The following is a 25,815-nucleotide window of genomic DNA, read 5'->3' as shown; positions in this document are numbered from 1 at the left end:
AAGAGAGATGAGATGTAATGATTCTTTGATTATAAACTCTTCTTCTTATTTTGTTATACAAAAGAGTGAGATGAGTGATGATATTTATAGTGAACAACAATACATAAAATAACAAAGATGGTGCTTAATTTGGTAAATGAGTGGGTGATCATAGTGCTTGATGAGTAGATGATCATAGTGCTTGAGTTGGTAAAGGAGTGGATGATCATTTCAATGTTTATCTTATAACAGATTCAGCAAAATCGGTGAAGCATAAAATTCATTAGGTAATTTTTTTTAAAGATAAATTAATCGATTACAAGGGTTAGATAAGGGTTTGAGTGGGAGAAAAGGAAAAGTAGAAAGAACTAGCAAACAAACAAACAAAAAAGATGAAGAGAGGATTTTCAGACTTTAATCAGTTAATACAAAGCAAGCACTATCTCCACTTCGTCTTCGCCTTTTGTTAGTAGAAGAAAATATATGTTAGGTTCGCTTCAGTCCATTATTTATTTCACTTACATCTGAAAGTTTGGAGATTTGTCTACAAAGGACAGAAAATAGTGAAACTGATAAATCTGTTTTAACGGGCAAGTCTTTTACATAATCATCAACCAGTAAAAAACAATAAAACATGATGGAATGATGACTTTTTAGGAATGACTGAGTGACACCAAATCCAAAAGAAAGGAGTGACTGATTGACACCAAATTCTGCTATTTTAATAGCACTTTAATTTGAAGTAAAGAGAAAATAAAAAATAGTTTTGCGATAGTGAGATGGCTGGAAAAATGAGCTAAGCTCTGAAATTGAGAGAGAGAAACAGACGGAACTTGCTCTATTGTGTTTTTGACACATTATAACAATGTTTTAAAAGTGATTTAAGTCTTTATCGAGTTTTTAGTCTAGTTCGTATCATTACATGTCTTGAGCTGTCTTTGTTGGAATGTGGATCACTTGGAGTAAAAGAGGCGGAAAAGAACGCAAATTGGAGATTTTCAGAATGGAGCAGCCGAATGGATCAGCCGCCGCTCCTGCGCCTGAGATTTTTAAGAAAAATTCCAATATTTCGGGGTTTGACCTAAGGATTCCTTTTTCTAACCGCCACAGACCTACAATATACCGTTTTCGATTATTCTTATCAGACTATGGAACTTTTTAGAGAGATTAATAGAGAGAGAGAGAGCTTGATACTTTGTAACTTTGAGGGAGAAGAATTTCTACACCCTTTGGAGAAGATTTCTTAACTCTCTTTGCTTATCATTATTGATTCAAACATGTTTTCTTCATCTATTATCTATGTGTTTTCTCTGTTCATGGTTTAGTAGTCAGTAGTTAGGTCTAGGGTGTTAGGGTGTCGAGATCCATGAGATAAATACATATAAGAGTTATTGGTGTGATTGTCTCCATTCATTGTTGAGCTTAAAGCTTGCACTAAACTGTACACTTAGTGTTTGATTCTAGGTTTAATCTATTCATCAAAAGTGTTTTAGGTTGCTAGAAATAACTTGAATGGGAAACTCACCCCTAACAAGCGAAAGTAGATGTTAGGGCGTGTTGTGAACCAACGAATCCAAGCATAATGTTTGTCTTCATATTCTAATCCACATGACAACTTAGACATTATGATTGCTTGATAAAAGATGAGATACCACAAGAATGGATCGATCTTCATGTGTATTTCGAGTTCTAGACTTGTTTTGAATTGATCCTTGAATAGTTATTTGGCTCATGATCGCTTGACACCCGATCTATCGCCCTAGACTTGGTATCTTTTTATAATCTGAAAACCAAACCAAATCTCCTTCTGTCACTTGCTTATTTTCATTCTTTTATTTTCATTAAATCGATTTGTCTTAGCTTTATATCGAACTCATAGAAATAAAGTGTAAGAACGTTCTTCTGAAATTGAATCTCAAATACGACATTTACCACTGTTAGCTTGCAGTAGTAAAGACACAATTTTAATGTATCAGGACCTCAAAGAAAATTGTATGGAATGAAGATGTTTGTAGATGCAAATATTAGGTGTACAGTTGAACCAGTTAAAAATACTTCAGGATCTGCTATAACGAGTGTTGGAGGCAGATTTCAACCCACTCTAGACCTGATCTGAGAGCCCTACTCAGAGACGGATGGACCAGAAAACGGACAACAGGCCCTACAAAGACAAATATTTTTTTCATACCTAACACTAACAAAGACCGTAGAATACATTGACACGTTGATCTTGGCAACCACTACCATCAATACAATCGCAATTTAGAAAGGGCGACCTCACGCCTGTTGCAGTATGAGTTGATGAGATGGGGATGGGGAACCATAGTTTGTCATCTTTTTCGAATCATGATTCATAGATGCACACATATCTGACTAGTGGGGCCCATGTCCTTTGGTCAGGTTTAGGGATCATAAAAGTGAAGTTGGTACCAACATTTAGAAGAGATATGAGTTCTTTGATGCTTTATACTTTAGACATAGTTAGTAGAGGGTTCTTCTAATTCTGGCCTTCAATGACAGACAGATCTAACGTCCTCATTTGGGATCTCATTTTGGTAAATAGAGTAATCGTCTTTACATGGCCTGATTGGAATAAGGCCTGAAGATAAAGGGTCATTGGTTGGGATTGATATATTGCATTTTTGACAAATTGTATATAGTTTTCTTAAAGTGCTTTCAATTCTTTATCGATTTGTTTTAGTTATTTTCGAGCCATTACAGGTCCGAAGTAGGTTGTAGAGCATTTTCAGGGAAGTATGCAGAAAAGTGCAATTTGGAGATTTCAGAACAGAGCAGCCGAATTAAGAATGGAGCAGCTGCTCCTTAGCCTGAGACTTTTAAGGAAGTTTCCAAAAAATCATGGATTTGCCCTAGGGATCCCTCTCTTTCTCCCACCCGCCTGTGACCTCTTATATATGAAATGTTTCATTTAGTTTTTAGAACTACTTCAGTTTTTACATAGAACACATACTAAGGAGATACTTGCGATTTGCCACCTTGTAGGGGAGAATGATCGATACTCTCTCTCTCTCTTGATGTAGAGCAGAATCCCTGAACCCTATTTCATTCTTTTTGCAATCGTTATTCATGTTTTCTTCATTATTTGTCTATGTATTTTTTTGTTAATGGCTGAGTAGTCAGCTTGCTTTGTCTAGGGTGTTAGATTGATGAGCTAAACAAAAATTAGGTAATTGTTGATTTGCTCAATTCATGGTTACGCTTATTGCCTGCATTAAACTGATCACTTAGTATTTGAAACTAGGTTTAATCTAATCATCAAAAGTGTTTAGGTTGCTAGAAACAACATGAATGGGCAGCTTGTCCCTAACCAGCGAAAGTAGATGTTAGGGAAAATTGTAAAGTAATTGAATCTGAGCAATAATGTTTATCATCTTGTTTTAATCCAAATGATATTTTAAGTATTGAGATCGCTTGAAAAAGGGGAGATGCCATGAAAGTGGATCGATCTATTTGTGTATTTCGAGTTCTAGACTCACGCCTAGATAACCTTTGAATAGATGTTTGGATCATGATCGTTTGACACTCGATTTTTCACCCTAGATTAAGATATTTTATAATCTGAAAACCAACCCATTTCAACTTGGTTATTGTCTAGTTTATTTTGAATTATTTTATTTGAATGAAATAAATTGTGTTAGCTTGATATTGAACTCATAAGAATAAAGTGTAGAAACGGTCCTCTGGAATTGAATCTACAGTATTACAACAATCACTGTTAGCTTGCAATAGTAAAAAATCAATTTTAGTGTATTAGGGATGCCAAGAAGGTCGCTTCAGATCGATGACCGACTTCCTTGTTGGCATCTCCTCGTCATCAACTTCCTTCTCCTTCAGCCCGAAACATATTGAATTACATCCAGTTGGGCACAATCTAGAAAATCTGTATCAATCACATCTCCCTAATGTCGTCTTACTAGGTCGTTAGTCAGACTGGAAGTTCCAGATTCTTCTGAATCCGAACTCACCACAGTAGCAATTTTCTTCTCTTTCCTTGAACATTTATTTATACAAGACATTTTATGTTGAAGAATGGATGAAGAACTTGGAGCATATCTGAGAAATTACTAAATATATAGTGGTAGATCTGGAAGTAAGTTAAAATAAAGACGAAGAAAAGAGAGAGGACGAGAGAGAAAACTACGTTGATCATTAGGGGAATTAAGGTAATAAGGAGAGGAGTCTCGTATTTATAATGATACTGTGCAGAAGACGAAGAAAGATTATCATTGGGGATGATTGGTAAGTGTTGTGGTTTTTATTTTTTGACTTTAGAATAATAGCTGTAGAATTTATTGTTGTAGCTGTAGATTAATTATTTCTAGAGCACTAAATATAAATCTCTAGAAAAATTGATTTCCAAAGCTATTTTGTTTTCTATTTTAGTTTTTATGGCTGTAGCTTTAAATTTTTTCTTAAAGCATGATTGGTAAACTAAAGTAGATGTGGATGTGGATGTAGAAAAAAAATGAGCTGTAGAAAACACTCACATCACTTACCAATCACCCCCAATTATTATGTCTATAAACCCTGGCGATGCCACGTTCCCGCATTTTGAGGAGACCACGATTCTACTTTCCAAGATAAAACCAGAGGGCCGATTTAATGATTGGAAAATGGTACAAATAGTTATTGATAACCAAAGTTCTAGATAACTAGTTTGCGGAAAACTAACGAAGACCTTAGACCATCATTAACCCCAGTCTATTAACTGGGGTTCTTAGCTTCGGCTAAGAGATATAAGAGCCGTCTCTTAGCCGAAAAATGTAAAAATAAAAAATAAACAAACAAAAAAGTGTCAAATCATGAGTTAAGAGTTAATGATGCCCTTAGGAAACAATACTGATACGATAGCTTGGCAACATTTGAAAGACAAATCAAGCCAAATTCTTTTACTTTCAAAATTCATTCTTAGTAATTCATCGAGATCGACTTCGTTTCTCACAATAAATTGAGGAGACTTTTTATTGGAGATGGATTATATCTCTCGACATGGCCATCAAGTCGACCGAACTCTACCCAGTTAGATAAAGGCTGTCAAAGGATTGACCATATACCGACTTAGAAAGAAAATAAAGAAGTATGCTATAAATAAAGGAGACCTAACTCAAAAATGATCATTCATAATCACTCAAAAATCAGCACAAGAACTAAAGTTTTCATAGCTAACTGTCTTGACGAGTTCATTACTCATTGACAATTTCATTATTTTTGTCTTTTAACCAATCTTTGATCTTTCAATAAATATATTTCAAATAATCAACATCGAATTCATGATTTCATTTCGAACACACAATATTCAGACTAAACATACAAAATTCAGATTAAGCACAAAGGGTATTACGATCTTTCGCCTTCTCCCTTTATAATTAAACAAGAAAAACTTTAACTTTGTCTTTAGGGAAAAGGAAAATAAAGAAATGTGACACTTTCTTACGAAATTTTATTGAAAAGAACTCTCCAATAAAGAATGGTTGCCAAAAAGAAAAGAAAAATTGACTTCCTTAGAAAAAATAATACTTTCATGACAAACAAATTTCGTAAAGATCTGCTATCTTTTGGCATAAACAAGTGCGGTTCCTTGAGACGAACTCCTAAACTTGTTTCCCTGGCTATAAATCAATTAGTTACAAGACAGGTTGCGCTAGTGGGGAGTCCAAGTCCCAACTGTTTGTAGCTTGTGCGATTCATTTGATGAAAATCAACAACATTTATTTTTTTATGCAATATTGTCTTTCTTTTATTCGCCCCTTGATCTTTACCCTCCTAGTGATCTTGAAGCAAAGACTAAATGGTTGAAAAACCCTTCTTAGGACAAAATGTTGCTCTGATCATTAAATTGTGCTATCAAACCTTTATTTACTTGAAAGAAACAAAACTCTAGGCTTTATATCAACGTCTAGCAGTAACCTCAGATCAAGATCATCCAAAAGGTGAAGTACACGATCCAAATCCAGCTAAATCCACTTTCTTGGGCGCAATTTGATCCTCCCTCAAGCCCCACTCTTCTGTTCTTGGCTATTCAATTTTTATTTATCGTTGTAGCTTGTTAGCTAGCAAACTAACCCCAATTTTTGGGCTTTTTGAGTTTAACTTATGTAATCATATATAGTTTAGGTATAGTTAACTGGTTATTAAAAATAATAATGAAAATAGTAATAGAAATGACATGATTGCGGACTGATAGAGGGTTTTATCGGGTTATTGGGTTTTTCATTGACTTCAAACCGGATTATATATGAGTCAGTAAGTTTTGCAAGTTCGACTGCGGATTAGTGTGTGGATATGAAAACACTGGTTAACTTGTATAACCATGGTTGAGGTATATAGTTAGACCATGATTAACCCGGAGTTTTTAGAGTGGGGTTCTTAGCTAAGAACCTCATCCTAAAAACTCCGGGTTAATCATACTCTTAATAAACTGGTTATAAAAATAATAATAATGAAAATAGTAATAGGAAATGATAACAAAGGTGGCAAGGCACTTGCTTGCCCTTATTCTTATGGCTATTAGACACTGAGTAAATTTAAAACAAACCAAAAATAAAGAGAGTAAATTTACAGTTCGGCCCATTTATACTTCTGCGTTTCTATTTAATAGTTAGAAATTGTAGCTTTCAAATTCTAGAGAGCGTGAGAAAATTGCAACCAAGAATGGGAACTTTACTAGGTGACCTTTCCATGGTGACGAAACTCACATCCATGTGGAAAGAGAGATTAAGTGAATGGTCTGTCGGCAGCGGATCGCTTAGGGAAACGGCGCCACAGGAGTATGAAGAGGCGGCTTCCATGGCAGTTTTCCGCATAGTTGGGATGACTTGCTCTGCTTGTGCTGGATCTGTCGAGAGAGCTATCAAGCGGCTCCCGGGGATTCACGAGGCAGTCGTCGACGCGCTGAACAATCGGGCTCACATCCTGTTTTACCCAGGCGTTGTTAATGTAAGTTTTTCTTTCTTCTTCCGTCAACGGCAATGAAAGTTTAGATGTGAGAGTTTTTTTCTAACTGGTATAAATTTCGCCAGTACTACGTTGTTATTTCGTCACGCTTAGAATTGTAGAACGAGGAGTGTAACAGAAACAAAAAGTTACCTTGTTATTTTATAAATTTATCAATCCGTTATGCCGTTGCACCATAACTTAAATAGTATGCAACCATGCAAGCACGTATTACAAAGATTTTTGTTTTTGAAAGAAAAACGTATTACAAAGATTAAAACATAAAAGGTACATACTATTCAAAACCACTTATGATTACAAATCTCTTTAATTATTTTTTAAATCAAATGGTGATGGTAAAATATCTAGGGGCATAGCGTGAAGTTCGTTTCTAGTTCGATTCATATTAGAAACTCTTTCGCCATAAAAACTCGATAAAGAGGTTTCTAAACTCTTATATTCACTTTAAGGAGTTGTGGTTTTTAATTCATAATTCAGTGTGATGTTTTCAGTTTTCAGTTTTAGTTTTTGTTTTCTGTTTATAAAAAAATAGGCACAATACTGAATTCATCGAATTTAGATACCCTCAAGTTTTGGTTTAAGTAGTTTTTAACCAAATTGTAATTATTTTATCATTAAATTATATATATATATATATATATATATATATATATATATATATATTATTTTTGGAACGCTATCATTAAATTATATAAATTCTACTTTATATGCTTAGAAATTTGATTCACTAAAAGAGAAAACTAATATCAGTGCTCTAACATGTAATAGAATATATCTCTCGTTTATTCAACTATTAAGATAAAAGTAATTTAGATAACAAAAACATTATAAAGTCATGCATAATTCTTTACAAATATTTGTTTTTCTGTCAGCCAAATCATATATTATGAAAGTCCAATAGAACATTATTAGAGTGTTAGCCCAATTAACTCCAACTCACTACACTATGGATTAAGATAAACCATATGACCTAATCTACCAAAAAGACAAGGATAAAAGGTGCAGAGATGATGAGGACATGGCCACGTTTCTGGCCACACACATGTGGTTACAAGGGGAGTAGAAGCAATGGTGCCGGAACCACGCACTAAAGCTCCGCCTCCATGAAGACCAACGTCCTTTCCACAGTTACCATCAACGATTTGAACCATGTTATATTCAGATTTATCGTAGATTTCCAACTTTAACCAATTGACAGTAAGTGAAATAGTCATAACTCTTTATATGTTAGTTAATTATTTCTCCAACTATCAATGTGGAACTTTTTTTCATTCATTAACCACATGTGTATGGAGACATAAGTTGAACATGAAAAGAAATGTCAGCCATCTCCGAATAAGTCAGCCAAACGTTTGGACCAGATATATTTAAAACTAAAGCCCAATGTGCTTAATTAAAAACTAAACCAATAGTAAAATTTTCAGAATGTCAACAAAACACTTGAACCGAGTATATTTTAAGATTAAGGTCCAATGGGCATTCCTAACTACGTATAAATGCTTTATCTCACTTGTATCAAGTGGAGACATAAGCTGAACATGAAAAGAAATATCGACCATCTCCGAATTAGTTAACCAAACATTTGGGCCGACTATATATAAAGCTAAAGCCCAATGTGCTTAATTAAAAACTAAACCAATAGTAAAACTTTTAGAATGTCAACCAAACAATTGGACCGAGTATATTTAAGATTAAGGCCCAATTGGCTTAAAAGAAAAAAAAATTGCGGTGAGCGTGGATCGAACACGCGACCTTCAGATCTTCAGTCTGACGCTCTCCCAACTGAGCTATCCCCGCTTTTGTTAATAAATTTGGTTATAGTATGAATGTCCGTAAAAGGAGGTTCAACCCGATTAAATTAAAAAAATAAAAATGTGATATGGATATGGTTCGAACTTGTGACCAGTTAGTTTACGACATTTAAATTAATGCAAACCCATTTAACATGTTATATTCGATGAAAAATATATTACATACGTATTCTCTCCAATGGATGAGATTTTATTATGATAAAAACATTCAGATGTCGCAAGTAATCCACAGGGGCTCCTCAAACTGACCTTCAAGCTTGTCTCCATCTTGACCGTTCAAACTCAACCCACTCAGACCCAAATCATCCACAGTATGCCACGTCGGAGTCCCATCTTCATACCCATTCCACGTCAGCCTCCTCAACCCAGTTCCGTCCAACTTGACAACGTACAAATCTCCGTACGGCTGAAACTGATTCGGAATCGCCACCGGCTCCGCCGTAATCCCACCGAGATTCGCCGTGAAAACTATCCAATCACCATCCTTGTTAAAACTCACGTGATTAACCCTCTCCCTCGCCGCTTCCTCCGACCCCTCGGGCCCCGCGATTTCGATCCTCCTCAAACCAGAACCGTCGGGCCTCACCACGTAAGCGCCAAACGCGGCGTCGTTCGACGGATCGTGCCGGTTCGACGAGAATCCAATGAGATCTCCTTTCGGAGACCAGCAAGGCATAGTGTCGATCCACGGCCCCTCCGTCAAACGCCGTATCCCCTCCCCGCCTTCAGACTCTCCGTTAACGGCGTCGAGAATGTAAAGATTCTTGTGACCTGATCGTCCGGATCGGAACACGACGGACTTACCGTCGGGAGAGCAAGACGGGAAGGCGTTGTTCCCGGTGTTATCTAGAGTGAGAAACTTCACTTCACAAGGAACCTCTTCTCTATCAGCGGTTAGATCCGACGGTGAGAATTGAATCCGAGCGATCTGAACCGCGATTCCCGCGGGACGGAAGATAGGACCGAGAGATGCGTAGATGACGTGGCGCTCCGTGGGGCTCCACGAGTTGTAGAAGGCTGTACGGTCTTTGATCAGCGTCCATCGTTTTGAACCGTCGGATCTCGCGACTTTGATCCCACCGTTGATGTCGAAGTCCGAGTTCAGCGCGATCAGGTCTCCGTCAGGTGATGACGACGGGAACGATCCGTTTAATCTCAGCAAACGGAGTGTTTTGATTGGCGAGACGATTGATTCTAGGTTCGGGACGGTTGACTCGCCCTGAGTCGACTCGCCGCGGAATCGGTGGTAGCCGAGGAACTCGGAGTTTGCAGAGACTAGGGCTGGGCAAATAAACCGAACCCGAAAATTCGAACCAAACCCGATCCGATGAAAATGAATCCGAACCGATCCGAACCCGACATAAATACCGAATGGATCTTGTTTTATGGTATTTCGGGTTATGGGTATTATCCGAACCGAACCCGAAATTAAATGGGTATCCGATAGAACCCGAAACATTCAAAATGCCAAAAAGAACTTGTACCAAACATGATTTCAATTCCTGATATGTAGCCAAAATACACTAAGATATTATTAAACATCTACAATAACTATCTACTACATGAAGGTTGATGGTTGAAAGTGGCGGTTGAGGCTTGAAATTTTTAGATTTTGGTTTTATTTTCATTGAATAATTTTTTCATTTCATGATAACTTAATTTTTCGTTTTATGATTTCATTTATTGGTTTTCTTTCTATCAATAACAACGTATACCTTTCGTTTGACTTTGAATGATCATGTTTGATGTTTTTTTCTTATTTCTGAATCGATTTTACTTATGTTTTGGTTACAAAATAGGTACAAATCAAGTACTTTAAACCCGAAGAACCGATTTTACTTATGTTTTGGTTACAAAATAGGTATAAATCAAGTACTTTAAAACCGAAGAACCGGTTGGAACCCAAAACCCGAAAGTACACCGGGTTGTACCGGTTCTTTGAAGATTTACTAACCCCGATCCGAACCCGATAAAACCCGAACCGGTCCCGAACCGAATTTTTATATAATCCGAATGGGGCTGATTTTGATAAAACCGAAAAACCGAGACCCGATTGGACAAAACCGAAAACCGATTGGGACCCCGAATGCCCAGGCCTAGCAGAGACGAAGGGGTTGTAATGGTGGAAGCTCGGGTTGAGCGGCTCAGTAACCGCCTGAAACGTTTTGTGCTCGAGGTGGAAAATCTCGATGTGACGGTGGTTGACGCCGCGGCGGCGAGTCGCGACGGCGATTCGTTTTCCGTCGTGGAAAGCTGCAGGAGTGAAGCAGTGGAGTCCAGGTGGAGTGACTCGGACCGGTTTGATCGGAGAGAGATTGAGACTCTCCGGTATGTCAAACCGGTAAATGCTCCACCAACCGTCGTCAGCTTGGCGGTGGAAGAAGACGGTTGAGTCGCCGGACCAAGTCGGCCATCCGCCGCGTTCGCAGAGAACCACTCTCTTCTCCGGCTCAGATGGTTTGAAGACAACGATGTCAGAGTTGATCTCGTGAAACTCGCCGCCCCATGAGCGAGATCCGTACGACGCCACGGCGAAATACTTTCCCGATTTAGAAACCGCGGGGCTGAAGTCGGCGGTGTCTGGTGGAGTGACACGTGTCACTTCTTTCCCTTGGCTGTTCACGGAGTAGAGCGCTGTCCAGTTCTTGAAATGGCGATCAGGCTGCTCGTGAGCGGAGATGAAGTAGAGAGTGTTGTCTTGAGTGATGATTGGACGGTCGTGGAAGAAGCTTTCCGGAGCTCCGGGAAGCTGCTCGGGTTTGGAATTCCCGGGTCGGGTTCTGAAAATCCGGGCAGATCCAGCTCGTTCCGAAACGAACACGATATCGTTACCGTTGTCGTCAGCGAACTGAGCGTTGAAGTTGACGGAAACTCCGTCTGTTAAACGGCGTTCGACGGAGGAGGCGATGTGGAGAGAGAAAACGTCGAAGCCGTAGTGAGTGCGACCAACGGTGGTGAAGATGATAGTGCCACTTGGAGTGTCCATTGCTATAACTGTAAGATTTGATGAATCGGTGGTGGTAAGCGAGTGGCGTATTTATAGCGAGGATTGATGGCGGGGAAGAGTTTGACTGTGTGTGAACGGAACATTAATGATCCGTACGTGTGTAATGACGTTGCAGTCTCGGTTAGGATCTTTATCCGTAAAATTAAAATACGTGGAAAATAGATGCAGAAGACATTTGTGTATGTCGTGGAGATGGTGAGAAAACTAGTTTTTGGGTGCTTAACAGATGATGGATTGATTGGTCTCATACGGCGGCTGGATAATTTTACAGATTCTGATTGGTAAAAATTTTCACTTCGGTTTGTGATTGGCAAGAAAGTAAATATTCGAAACCTTTTATCCTCCAATTATATTATAACTACACAATGGTCGAATGGTACATCAGACTTAAAGTTCGAAACCAGGTCTTTCTGAGACCGATGGACATGCTCCTAAAGGACTAGTCGGTTGGTCTTGATTCACCAAATACCAACGAATTATAAAAAAAAAAGGTAGAGTTGAGAGGAAAGTAAAAAGACGTGGGAGGAAAGAAGAAATAAACTAGAGTAAAACATATTTTACTTAATGTCTCTGAGTAAATTTTAGAGTGTATTTTTCCCTTTGTATATAGTAAATACAGTAAGGGCCGACTGGTTTAAATGCAGCGGTTGCGGCTGCGGATGCGGAAGTTTGCGGATGCGGGTGGTTGCGGTTTCAAGCGTTATTAAGCGTTTTGTATGACTGGTACAATGTTTGAAAATTATTGCGTTTGCGAAATATTTGTGACTGGTTCATTATAAGATATTGCAGCAGTTTAATAATAAATTACTCATATCAACATATTATAACATTAAAAATCCGTGAGATCCTTGAAACCCAATCCTCCCTCTTCTTTAAAATGACATATCTTATCCCATGATTTCTAATGAAGCCCTCTTGTGTTTCCTCCCGAGCTCCACCAGAATTGTGCCGTCGAACTTGTTAGTTTCTTCGTTACTGTCTTAGGGAGACGGTAGCATGACATAACATGATTAGGTAGAGCTGTGACCACTGTCTTGATGATCACCTCCTTGCCTCCTTTCATAAAGAATTTGAAAGTCCATCCATTTACTCTGTTACTCAAACGATCTTGAACAAACCCAAAAACTTGTGTTTTCGAGCCACCCAAGCTCTCTAGTAACCCCAAATATGTTCCCATACCTCCTAATATTTTGGATCCCTAAAATATTCAATGATTTAGAGAGTAAAATGTAATCAACTTATATCTTTGTCATCAAGGTCACTCTGCCACTTACAATATTGTCGCGTATTTAAGTCTGCAAAAAAAAAATTTTTTTGAAAGCTATTTTTTTTGAAAAATATATTATTATACTCTCATTATAATAAACACACAATATACATATTCAATATACATAATTTATATAGTGACTGAACAAACATAATTTTTCTAAATTAATATAGATGTTAGATTCGGGTTTGGGCTTCCAACTTAAAACCAATTGGTGATTAGTGGATTGACCCTAACCCTTTATATATTACTTAATGTCTTTTAGAATTCCCAATATGGGATATATATCCCTAATACCCCTCCTCGAGATGATGGCTCTTATCGGCCAGAAATCTCGAAACTTTAGGACATTTATACTCGGTCGAGCGAGTTTAACACAACCTTTATACCCGGTTGGAAGGGTTAATCACGACCTTTATACCCGGTCAGAAGGGTTAATTTTTAATTTTAATTTTAATCAGGAGTTTATAGTATTTAGGACCAGCTGGCTCTGATCATGTTAGATTCGGGTTTATCATGGACTTTTGGTTTTAAGTGAAAGTCCATAATAAACCCGAATCTAACAATAGAAATAATATGTTAATTAAAAAAAAAAAAAAGATCAATTTCATCAATCAAATAATAACCAGATTCAATCATCTAATCTTGAAAGAGCCCACAAAATGAGAACATGGAGTGGGGATGCAACAAATGATTTAGTTATCCAAGACCAAGAATCCTAAATACACATGTGGCCAGAAAATAAACATGCAATATCTTACATATTCAATGTATATACATAGTGCAAAGATGAAACAAAATCACAATCACAATAGTAGTATCGTTTGCACGTGAATTGGTACCCTTCACAAATCACAATCTTCTGCTATAATATATGAGCACATGAAATAATTCAACTTAGTCAAATCTTTAAGTTGCAAACGATATTATAATGTCTAAATAGGAGCATTATTCAATAGTATCTGTAAAATACAGTTTACTTTATGGCAAATGATTTTCCAACAAATAAGGGTTTTGTCAGGAACATGAGATATCCACATATGTACTCTGAGCTGTCCCTAAATACAGATAAGCTTATCAGCATTATTTATAAATAATTAACAAAGATTTAGAAGAAAAAATTCTCTTTTTCAAATAAAAATTCAAATTCAGTATATGTTTGCAACCAAACATCTGTATTCTGCTGCAAATTATTTCCAAAATAACAGAAGGAGAGAATAATCACATTACAGAAAGTTTGTTAATCCTAAATCTACAATGTTAAAAATTTCCCGTGATCCGTTTCTACGTTTCACTACACTAATTCTCATTACATCCTCTCTATTCTCTTATGGAACCGAAGCAAGACTACATTATTACAACGACATACACAATCCCAACTCATATCCAGAGCCACCGTATTCGTCCTTCTCTCAATCTCAGCCTCCATCTATTTCTCCGGACCCTGATGACCTGTCACAGCCTCCATCTCCTTGCCAAGATCTCGACCAAGAAGTAGTCCACGATGTGAGAAACTATGGTGCGGTCGGGGACGGTATCACAGACGACACTGATGCGTTCAAGACAGCTTGGGATTCAGCTTGTAGCAACGACGAGGACAACAACACTGTCTCCATATTGCTTGTACCTTTCGGTTTCACTTTCGTGATCCATTCCACTATTTTCACCGGTCCTTGTCGCTCTTACCAATACTTCCAAGTATTTTTTTTTTTCAAATATCAAAGTCATTTCAATTTCTACAAGATTATCAAATGTTGTTTAATTTCTGGTGGTTTTCATTTAATTAATAAGGTCGATGGGACCATCGTGCCACGGGATGGACCAGAACCGTGGCCGAGTGGTTTCAACAAAAGACAATGGCTCGTCTTTTATCGAATCGAAGGAATGGCTCTAATAGGCAACGGAGTTATCGACGGTCGCGGACAAAAATGGTGGGATCTTCCATGCAAACCTCACCGGGTAAACATTTTTCAATCCAATTATTACAAACACTACAAGAAAACAGGGGGATTCTGATGGCCGAAATCGTCGGTAATTCGTCGGAATCGGTCTATTCCGACGAATTTCCGACGAACCCGTCCGTCGGTATCGTTTCGTCGGAAAAAAAAAATTCGTCGGAATTTCGTCAGAAATTCCGACGACTTTCTGACGAATACCAAGAAACGTCATTCTGACGAACTTCCGACGATATTACGATGCGGCTACACGAGACCAGAGTTCATCGGAAAACTACAATTCCGACGAACGTGGTTCCTCGGTTTATTCCGACGAACTGTATCCGTCGGAATTTACCGACGGACATCGGTCGTCGGAATATACCGACGAACGACGTTCGTCGGTATATTCCGACGGAAATGAGTTTGTCGGTAAATTCCGACGGATATATGTCCGTCGGTATATTCCGACGACCGTTGTCCGTCGGTATATACCCTTTTTTTTTACAAATTAATTTTGCATTTTTATATATTTTTTGATATTAATAAATTTTAAAAATTGGAAATTTAAAACTAATAATATTATAAAATTTAAATTCATAAAAACCGAAATAGGAAAAAAACATTCATACAAACCGAAATAGAAAAAAAAACATTCCGAAAGTTTTATAAAGCCGAAATAAACTAAGAAGAACTCGAAGACATCAAACGATCTAGCTTCTGCATAATCTCGGTGTTGAACTTCTTCTGGGATGCCAACTCAGCAAGGATAGTGGCATTCTCCGAACGGATAGTGGCATTCTCCGAAAGGATAGTGGTGTTCTGCTCCTCCAATGCCCCAATCCGTTCATCTTTGTCATGTAGCTCCTCGAGAATCATGGGATCGGCATACGGAGCTTGCGAAGAAGATGCCGGATACGAAGAAGCACGACGGGCCAACCCAACTAAACGGCCTCCTTTCCTTTTAGGAACCGCCTACAAAAATATTTAAAGTAAGTAAATATGGACAAGTAAGTAATCGACATTATAAAAAAAATATATTAATAAAAAAAATTACCTTTTCAACCATCTCATTTATTTGCAATAGAGACAGGTTGGTTGAAGCTCCCGTGGAGTCGCCGTCATCAGAGAGAGGCTGAGATTGAGAAACTATCTCAGCTTCCACCAAATCAACTACACCTCTGATCACGGGGTCCTGAATTTGACCCGTCGTCTTGTTAGTGTGAGCCACCTTAATGAGTTGGAGACGATCAACGGGATTACCGTCATTTGCTTCGATCTAAAAAAACCGCCATTATTAGCCAAAAAATATATAAAATATTTATTTAAAAAATATAAAGATAAATAATAATAAAAAACTTACAAGTTCATCCTCCTTAGTAGACATGGAGCAAGCGCCGAGGTTGTGCACATACATACCTTTCCCGCCACGATCGCTCTTCCGGTTCCTGGAGTTCCTAGAAGACGTCTCTGCAGTGTCTTCCCTCTCCCAATGAGCTATCAACTGCTCCCACACCCCCCCGTTGATGAACCGTGGCTTCTTGTTCTTCTGCCAAACTGTCTTCCACGCGTTTATCTGCTTTGTGTAAGAGTCCATGGCCTTTTCGTTGAATTTCTTACGGACTGTTTCCGTAAGATCGGAGTGCCAGTTGAACTCTTGCTACAAAACAAACACAATTTAATAAGTAAATATATGTAAAAAAATGTAAAAACTTAAAAAAAATGAAGGGTTACTATACCGCAAACTGACGAAACCACAACTCTCGTTCGTCGGAAGGGATCACACTCCACTTTGGATATCCAAAACGGAGCATGGAGTACATCATCTGGTTGATGCTCCGGCTAATGCCATTTTTCGACTTGGTGAACCTTTAAAAAAAAATACAAGTTAGCAAGTTAATTAAAGCAAAAAATATAACGGTACAAATAAAAAAAAATACTAACCAAGTGCTATGGCCTCGTCGTGGGTTGAGTTGGAGAAACGGGAGATGCTCTCGACCTGGTTGTTGAACCAATAGATGAACCGGCATGACCCCCGGATCCTGTTGAGCAGCAGCGTGAGGGGCAGCGTGAGGGGCAGAGGGAGCTGGAGCGGGAATATATGCGGGAACCGAGTCATGAGACGATACCGATGCACGGGAACCGCTCACCGAACTACGTCGAAGACGGGCTGCGGGGCGGGCTTCATCCTCGGCCCTAAAAAAAAAAAATTAACCCATCAAACATATTTTCATTTATATATTTACAAAAGGTTTTATAAACGTTTTAAAAAAAACTATTAAACCTTTATATATATATATATATATATATATGTATACAAAATTATAAAAAATTTATAAATATAGAAAAATGTTGTTAAAAATTTATAAATGAAGAAAAATGTTGTTAAATATTTATATTTTTAAAAAAAAATGTTGTTAAATATTTATTAGTGGAAACTTAAAAAAAAATATAAAAAATTTTAAAATTTTAAATTTTTACTATACATGATTTACATATATATATATGTATACAAAATTATAAAAAATTTATAAATATAGAAAAATGTTGTTAAAATTTATAAATGAAGAAAAATGGTGTTAAATATTTATATTTTTTTCAAAAAACGTTTTTAAAAATCAAAAAACGTTTTTAAAAATCAAAAAACGTTTTTAAAAATCAAAAAACGTTTTTAAATATCAAAAAACGTTTTTAAAAATCAAAAAAAGTTTTTAAAAATCAAAAAACGTTTTTAAAAATAAAAAAAAACGTTTTAAAAAATCAAAAAACGTTTTTAAAAATCAAAAAATGTTCCAAAAAAACTAAAACAACAATCCTAACTTATATATCCTAAACTATCCATTCAATCCTAAAATGTTCAATCAAACAACCTAAAATCCGAGATCAACTTCCAAAACCCTAAACAATTGAAAAAAAAAAAGGTTTGGGATGATTCTTACATGATTTGGGGTTTGGGGAAGAGATAGGAGGGTGAGGAGAGGATTCGCCGGTGAAGAGAGGCCGGAATCGCCGGAGAGTCGCCGAAATCGCCGAAATCGCCGGAGAGTTTTGAGAGAGAGAGAGGCCGCGGAGATAACGAAGAAGAAAGGAGAAGGGTTTTTATTTCCGTGGATTCCGACGGACACGGGTTCGTCGGTATTCCGTCGGTATATTTAAAATATACCAAATGCCGATTCGCGAAAATTTTCAAGCGGTTTGGTTCTCCCGGGCTAATTGAAATTCCGACGGAACGTGTCCGTCAGTATTTTCCGACGGACACATTCCGTCGGTATTTTCCGACGGAATTCCGACGACTTAGTGTTTAGGGTGTTCTTTTCAAGTTTCTAAATGCAAAATCCAAACCTTTGATAATATATATAGTATTTGCATAAAGATTTAACAATAAAAATGTTTTATAACACGATTTTACACAACAATATTTTTTGTAGTGTAAGCTTATATAAATATGATTGTATAAGTACATAATGTTAAGATGAGATGTTATGAAAACAATGATATGCATACATAAATATTTTAATGAGTTGTTATATTTGAACGGTTGCGATCTAATACTATACTAAACACTTATTATGTGTTATTTTCATAGTTTTGGCATCTAAATTTATAGATTTTTATGATTGAAACTTTATAGAAAAACATGTCGTCGGTATTTTCCGACGAAATACCGACGACCTTTCCAATTTTCAATGAAACCCGTTGTCGTCGCTATGTCGTCGGTATATTGCGAGGGATTTCCGACGGACCATTAAAAAAAAAAAAAAAAAAAAAACTAATCAGAATCTTCTGAATCTTCATCAAACTCCCCAACCTCGGCTTCCGGCTCTGAATGTACGACAGCATCATGTCCAAACACAGTCAAATTCTCAACGAGTTGAACATTTTCCAAATCTTCAACTGCCTGGGCGTTGCTGGTAGACTCTGGTTGCAATGGTTCATCATCATCAGAAGTTCCATCCACTCGTCCTCTTGGGTTGATTTGCGTTACAGTAACCCATGGATCGTCTCTGTACGTCACCCGAGGGTAACTGATGTAGCACACCTATACATATCAATTATACAAAGTATTAGTTCAATATATAACATTAATTAATTATATTGGTAAAAAATTATGAATATATTGACATACCTGATCAGCTTGCGAACCAAGAATGAAGGGATCATAATATTGAAGTTTCCGCCGCGAATGAACTGATGTAACACCAAACGCATCAATCTTCACTCCTCTATCTGGGGTGGTGTCATACCAATCACAATAGAATACTACACAACGCAATCCAACCATTCCAGGAAATTGGATTTCCAATATTTCTTTTATGTTGCCGTAGTAGACATCGTCACCAGAAGAAGATGAAACACCAGCATCATATGTTGTCTTAGAATGACCTTTCCTTGTGAATGCATATCCTCGCGTACAAAATTTAGGATATGATTTGACCACATAGTTTGGTCCCTGCACAAATTCGCGTATCCAATCATCGAACACAAGACCTCTGGCCAAACCATCATTCACCTATAAAAAAAAACATATATGATTGCAAAATTAATTAGTTTATATATATTAAATTTAAACTAATCATTTGCATAGGGTAATAGGATATATGACTCACATAACTACGAAGCCACGCAGCAAATCCGTTATCTCTAAGTTGTCGAAGCTCATCTTCTGTTGCATGCCTGTGAGTCATACGCAACTCCGCCATATATACACTATATACAAAAATATTATCAATATGAAATAAATTTATTGAATATTAATCTAACAATAAATGAATAAATATTTTTACCTCTCATATTGTAGAACATCTTCACAGTTGGTGAGCAAATATGTTTGCAAATGAGCGTTCTCAGTGTCCGTAAGTCTCCGCTTCGTGAATTTTCCACTAAGTCGTCCTATTTCCTTGAACATGCTTGGGACAGTAACATGATATGTTGCTCTCTCCCCTCTATCATCATGCCGAGCAGGTCTTCGGTGTTTTGTTTGCACTTCTGGTGGAAAATAATTTTCAGCAAAGATTGCAGTTTCTTCATTGATCACCTGTGCCACTATAGATCCTTCCACCCTGCTTTGATTTTTGACCATCTTCTTCAGATGATGCATATAACGCTCAAAAATATACATCCATCTGTACTGCACAGGACCACCAAGTTCCAATTCTCTTGCGAGATGAATAGCAAGATGTTCCATTACATCAAAGAATGATGGAGGAAATATCTTCTCAAGGTTGCACATGCTGACTGGTGCGTTTGTCTTCAAATTATTAATACCCTCTTCAGTCAATACTCTGCTGCATAAGTCACGGAAAAAAACACTAATCCCTGCAATTGCTTCATGAACATTACGTGGCAATAATGCTGAAAAGGCAAACGGAAGGAGGCGCTGCATAATTACATGACAATCATGACTCTTCAAGCCAGTAAACTTTCCTTCGCTTCTATCAACGCAGTTCCCCAAATTTGATGCATATCCGTCAGGAAATTTCACTTTCTCTGTAATCCAATCAAAGAACTCTTCTTTTCTAGCACCATCTAGCCGATAAATGGGAAAAGGGGCCGTACCGTTCTCATCAACGTGAAGTTCAGAACGATCACAAATATCGACTAAATCCAACCTTGACTTCAAATTATCCTTCGTTTTACCTTGGATGTTAAGGACTGTGTTCATCAGATTATCGAAGAAGTTCTTCTCAATATGCATGACATCTAAATTATGCCGCAATAGATGACTCTCCCAATATGGTAGATCCCAGAAAATACTCTTTTTGTGCCAGTTATGTAGCTCTCCAACCGCATTGACTCGAATGTTTTCATGTCCACCTACATCTGGCGTCCTTTCTGCATCAAAATACCTAAACTGCTTCAACAAATCTTTCCCACTAACTTCCTCAGGTGGACCATCAAACACCTGCTTGTTCTTCGTAAACGAAGTCTTACTCCTGCGGTATGGATGATCAGGTGGTAGAAATCGTCTGTGACAGTCAAACCAACACGTTTTCCTTCCGTTCTTTAGTTGGAAAGCATCTGTGTCATCTTGACAATATGGACATGATAGCTTCCCATGTGTTGTCCATCCAGATAACATACCATATGCTGGAAAGTCACTTATTGTCCACATAAGTACTGCCCGCATCTGAAAGTTTTCTTTGCGCGAAACATCGTATGTCTCAAAACCATGCGCCCATAGTTGTTGCAACTCATATATTAGTGGTTGAAGAAACACATCTAGTGATCTTTTAGGATGATCTGGCCCGGGGACTAGAATTGAGAGAAACAAAAACTCTCGTCGCATGCACAAGCTCGGCCGTAAGTTGTACGGTGTCACAATAACTGGCCATAGAGAATACTGCCTTCCATGCTTTCCAAATGGGCTGAAACCATCAGTAGATAATCCAAGATAAACATTTCTTCTCTCTTCCGCAAATTCTGGATATGTTGACTGGAAATGTTTCCAAGCCTTTGCATCTGAAGGATGTCTAATCTCACCATTTGTGGAATGCTCTGCATGCCATCTCATTGCTTTTGCTGTGCGCTCACACTGATACAACCTCTTCAATCTTTCCGTCAAAGGCAAATACCACATTCTTTTGAATGGGATCGGAACTCTTCCCCTCGTCTCCTGATAACGAGGTTTCCCACAAAATTTGCATACATTCCGTGTCTCATCCGCTCTCCAGTAGATCATGCAGTTGTCAATACATACATCTATCACTTCATACGGTAGTTGAAGACCTGCAACAAGTTTCTGAACCTCGTAGTATGAACCCGGTGCAAGGTTATCCTCAGGTAGAATACCTTTGACAAAATCAGTAATCGCATCCATACATTCTTCAGCCAAATTATAGTCTGTCTTAATACCCATTAATCTAGTTGCAGATGATAAGACTGAATGACCATCTCTACAATTTTGATACAAAGGTTGTTTTCCTGCATCCAACATGTCAAAAAATCTCCTAGACTCGGGGTTTGGTTCTTCCCCTCTATAATGATCATGTACCATCTGCTCAGTACCTACACCATAATCTATATCCGTTCTAGATTCTTCTAACCTAATATCAGGCTGAGGTTCACTAACAGGCTGAGGTTCGCTAGTACTACCATATTCATAACCAGTTTCCCCATGAAGGTACCAAACTTTATAATTACGTGAAAACCCTTTCATATACAAATGAGTCCAAACATCAAATTCTTTTATAACCTTATTATTATTGCAAGAAGAGCAGGGACATCTTAACATACCACTTTTTGCATCCGGTTGCTGTTGAACAAGCCTCATGAATTCTCCAATCCCTTGAACGTATTCTTCCGTAAGCAAATTGGTGTTCGGATCCAAATGAGGTTTATCCATCCACGAACGATAATAAACTTCTGAAGACATGATTTTCACGGAATTGTTATGACTAAAGAGAATGAAGAGAGAATGAAGTGTGAATGAGTTGAATGAGGAGGGGTTGTATTTATAGGAAATTGCTTACGGACCTCCGACGACTTTCCGACGAAATTCCGACGGATGTAAAGAAGTCCGTCGGAATTCCGTCGGAATTGTCCAATCCCAAACGGCTATACAACGGTCATATGTATTTGTCGGCAACGGTCACATGGTTCGTCGGAATTCCGTCGGAAAATACCGACGGAATTCCGACGACTTTGCTGTTAATCGGAATGTCGTCGGAATTTCGTCGGAATATACCGACGAACTTCCGACGACTACAACGGTTACATTTTTTATCGGAATGTCGTCGAAAAGTCGTCGGAAAATTCCGACGAACCGTATGTCGTCGGAATTCGGTCGGAAATGGCCGACGGAATTCCGACGACTTCATTTTTTTGGATTTGGTCGGAAATTTGTCAGTATTCCGTCGCAAATGTCCGACGACCTTGGTGTCCGTCGGAAGATCCGTCGGAATTCGGTGTGTTTTCTTGTAGTGAAAAAAGTAATTTAGAAGGATTGATATAAAACTATATATATCATGTTACGTTTTAATTTGAACTTCATGAAAATTTACTATTTTAAAACAACAAAAAACATACGATAATGTAATGTAACGTAAATATGCATGTATAACCTATGAATCTTAATACTTGTTATGTTCAAACAGAATGTCAACAAAACGACTGCACTTACTGGTCCATGTGAAAGCCCTGCCGTAAGTAAACACATTAAATACATAAAAGCATTTTTCTTATTTTTACAAATTTTAAAATAATGTATGTAAAGATTTTGGTGTGGACAGGCTTTGAGGTTTTTCATGAGCTCAAATCTAAGTATGCAAGGTGTGACTATTAAAAATAGCCCGCAGTTTCATATGACATTCGACGGATGTCATGAAGTTCACATCAACTCCCTTCGAATCACATCTCCACCGTCAAGTCCCAACACTGACGGCATCCACATCGAGAACTCCAACTCCGTTGAGATTCATAACTCGGTTATCTCCAACGGTATATATTCAACGTACACATAGCTATCTTCAATCATATATACTGTCAACTTACTAAAGATTCTTAAAAACTTTCCTCAGGAGATGATTGTGTCTCCATTGGATCTGGATCATACAATATCGATATACTGAATCTCACTTGCGGACCTGGCGGCCATGGAATTAGGTAAAGAAAAATTACTCATTATTATAATTCAATTTTATATAATGGAGAAATTTTTCCAATATAACATTTGTTAAAAATTTGAAAGACTTTTTAGTAATAGTTAGGTTTAGGATTTATAATTAGAGTCTAAAGTTTAGTATTTATGGGATGGGTGAAATTAGAGTTTAAAAGTTGGTAGTTTATTTATTTTTATCTTGCAAAATGAATGCTATTTAAAAAAAAAAAAAATTCTTGAATACTGATTTTATGATGATAATTTTTTTTTAAAATGTTATACACTTTAAAGATTTTCTCTATATAATGTCTCAATATAATGATTTAACATAATTATGTTTTATGTAGCATTGGAAGTTTAGGCAACCAAAACTCACGTGCATGCGTCTCCAATATTACGGTTAGAGACTCGTTCATCAAGTTTTCCGACAATGGTGTACGGATCAAGACATGGCAAGGTGGATCCGGGTCCGTTTCTGGTGTAACGTTTGACAATATCCAAATGGATAATGTCCGAAATCCAATAATTATCGATCAGTACTATTGCACGAGCAAAAACTGACAAAACAAATGCGGTTTTTGTGAATGATGTAGTATATCAAAGTATAAAAGGGACATACGATAGACGTAGTCCTCCTATGCATTTTGGATGCAGCAACAACGTCCCATGCGTAAATTTGACAGTTTCGGATATTGATTTGGTGCCTTCAAAAGGTGAAATGGTTGTGGATCCGTTCTGTTGGAATGCGTATGGGGTTGTGGATGAGTACTCTGTTCCTTCGATCTCGTGTCTCAAATCGGATCCTTCGACCTTATTGTTAGGTGGTCTTTTAGGAGAGTGTGGAGTACGGTGATTTGAATAGTAAAAACCTGTGTCAAGGATTTCGTCAAGATTTGGTGATAAAGATCAAACAAGATCGAATAATTTAAACCAATACAAAACTGTCATATTAGGAAAAAAAATATCGCTTTCATGATGTTATGAAAGTTAATAGTTTCCTGAAAATATTAGTTTCATGATTTATGAAAGTTAAAGTATTTTTAAAATATTCATAATAGATTACGGAAAAGAGTGAGAAATCTTTATCCAACTATGTTAACGTAATTGACTCTATATATAAGAAGAGCTTATGTGGTCTCTTTTCTCTTAAGCAAGAAAGCCAAATTGTAAGCTTGAGGGAAAGAAGATGTGCTTTGTTTTAAAGATTATAGTGGATTACTTCTTACCAGACCCAGACACAGAGACGTAGCTATTCTAGATGAATTCTGGGTAACTATTTGCTTGTGTCTTTATTTTCTAGTTGTTCCGCGTCCTTCTATGTCGACGAGTTTGTTTTGTGTGTTTGATTCTTGTTCTAGGTTGACCTATATCAGCCATGAGTCTCAACACTGGTAACCTGATTTTAACTGGTTGTTTGTTGAATGACCAAAGATCTGTGTTTTCGAGACTATCATCTATCAAAAAAGGCAAAACTTTAAAAAATAGATTCAGCAAAATCGGTGAAGCATAAAATTCATTACATATTTTTTTTAAAAGATAAATTAATCGATTACAAGGGTTAGATAAGGGTTTGAGTGGGAGAAAAGGAAAAGTAGAAAGAACTAGCAAACAAACAAAAAAGATGAAGAGAGGATTTTCAGACTTTAATCAGTTAATACAAAGCAAGCACTATCTCCACTTCGTCTTCGCCTTTTGTTAGTAGAAGAAAATATATGTTAGGTTCGCTTCAGTCCATTATTTATTTCACTTACATCTGAAAATTTGGAGATTTGTCTACAAAGGACAGAAAATAGTGAAACTGATAAATCTGTTTTTAACAGGCAAGTCTTTTACATAATCATCAACCAGTAAAAAACAATAAAACATGATGGAATGATGATTTTTGAGGAATGACTGAGTGACACCAAATCCAAAAGAAAGGAGTGACTGAGTGACACCAAATTCTGCTATTTTAATAGCAGTTTGATGTAAAGAGAAAATAAAAAATAGTTTTGCGATAGTAAGATGGCTGGAAAAATGAGCTAAGCTCTGAAATAGAGAGAGAGAAACAGACGGAACCTGATCTATTGTGTTTTTGGCACATTATAACAATGTTTTACAAGTGATTTTAAGTTTTTATCGAGTTTTTTAGTCAAGTTCGTATCATTACATGTCTTGAGTTGTCTTTGCTGGAATGTGGATCACTTGGAGTAAAAGAGGCGGAAAAGAACACCAATTGGAGATTTTTAGAATGGATCAGCCGCTCC

At 37.3% G+C, this 25,815-nt stretch overlaps 1 protein-coding gene, 1 long non-coding RNA gene, 1 other non-coding gene and 1 pseudogene across 3 annotated transcripts; 2 read left to right on the top strand and 2 right to left on the bottom strand.

Moving 5' to 3' along the window:
• The first annotated feature begins 3,865 nt into the window (after nt 1-3,865).
• On the top strand, nt 3,866-8,233 carry LOC125583319. Its single transcript, XR_007320320.1, has 2 exons — nt 3,866-6,936; nt 7,827-8,233. It is a non-coding gene; the product is annotated as an uncharacterized LOC125583319 (long non-coding RNA).
• Nucleotides 8,234-8,678: 445 nt separating this feature from the next.
• TRNAF-GAA lies at nt 8,679-8,751 on the bottom strand. The gene has a single exon. It is a non-coding gene; the product is annotated as a tRNA-Phe (tRNA).
• Nucleotides 8,752-8,879: 128 nt separating this feature from the next.
• On the bottom strand, nt 8,880-11,777 carry LOC106389093. Its single transcript, XM_048749978.1, has 2 exons — nt 10,857-11,777; nt 8,880-10,031 (listed from the first exon to the last, which is right to left on the bottom strand). The coding sequence occupies exons 1-2, from the start codon at nt 11,749-11,751 to the stop codon at nt 8,974-8,976; spliced, it is 1,953 nt and encodes a 650-aa protein (XP_048605935.1). The 5' UTR covers nt 11,752-11,777; the 3' UTR covers nt 8,880-8,973.
• Nucleotides 11,778-14,186: 2,409 nt separating this feature from the next.
• On the top strand, nt 14,187-25,781 carry LOC106385744 (annotated as a pseudogene).
• Nucleotides 25,782-25,815: the final 34 nt, after the last annotated feature.

This window comes from Brassica napus, chromosome C3 (assembly GCF_020379485.1).
Source record: "Brassica napus cultivar Da-Ae chromosome C3, Da-Ae, whole genome shotgun sequence".
NCBI classification, from domain to species: Eukaryota; Viridiplantae; Streptophyta; class Magnoliopsida; order Brassicales; family Brassicaceae; genus Brassica; species Brassica napus.
This window is presented reverse-complemented; position numbering and strand designations above follow the sequence as displayed.

Coding starts and splice junctions, on each gene's coding strand:
- LOC106389093 (XM_048749978.1), bottom strand. CDS start 11,751: ATGGACACTCCAAGTGGCACTATCATCTTCACCACCGTTGGTCGCACT. Junction 10,032..10,856: donor CTTCGTCTCTGCTAGGCCTG/GGCATTCGGGGT, acceptor TAGTCTCTGCAA/ACTCCGAGTTCCTCGGCTAC.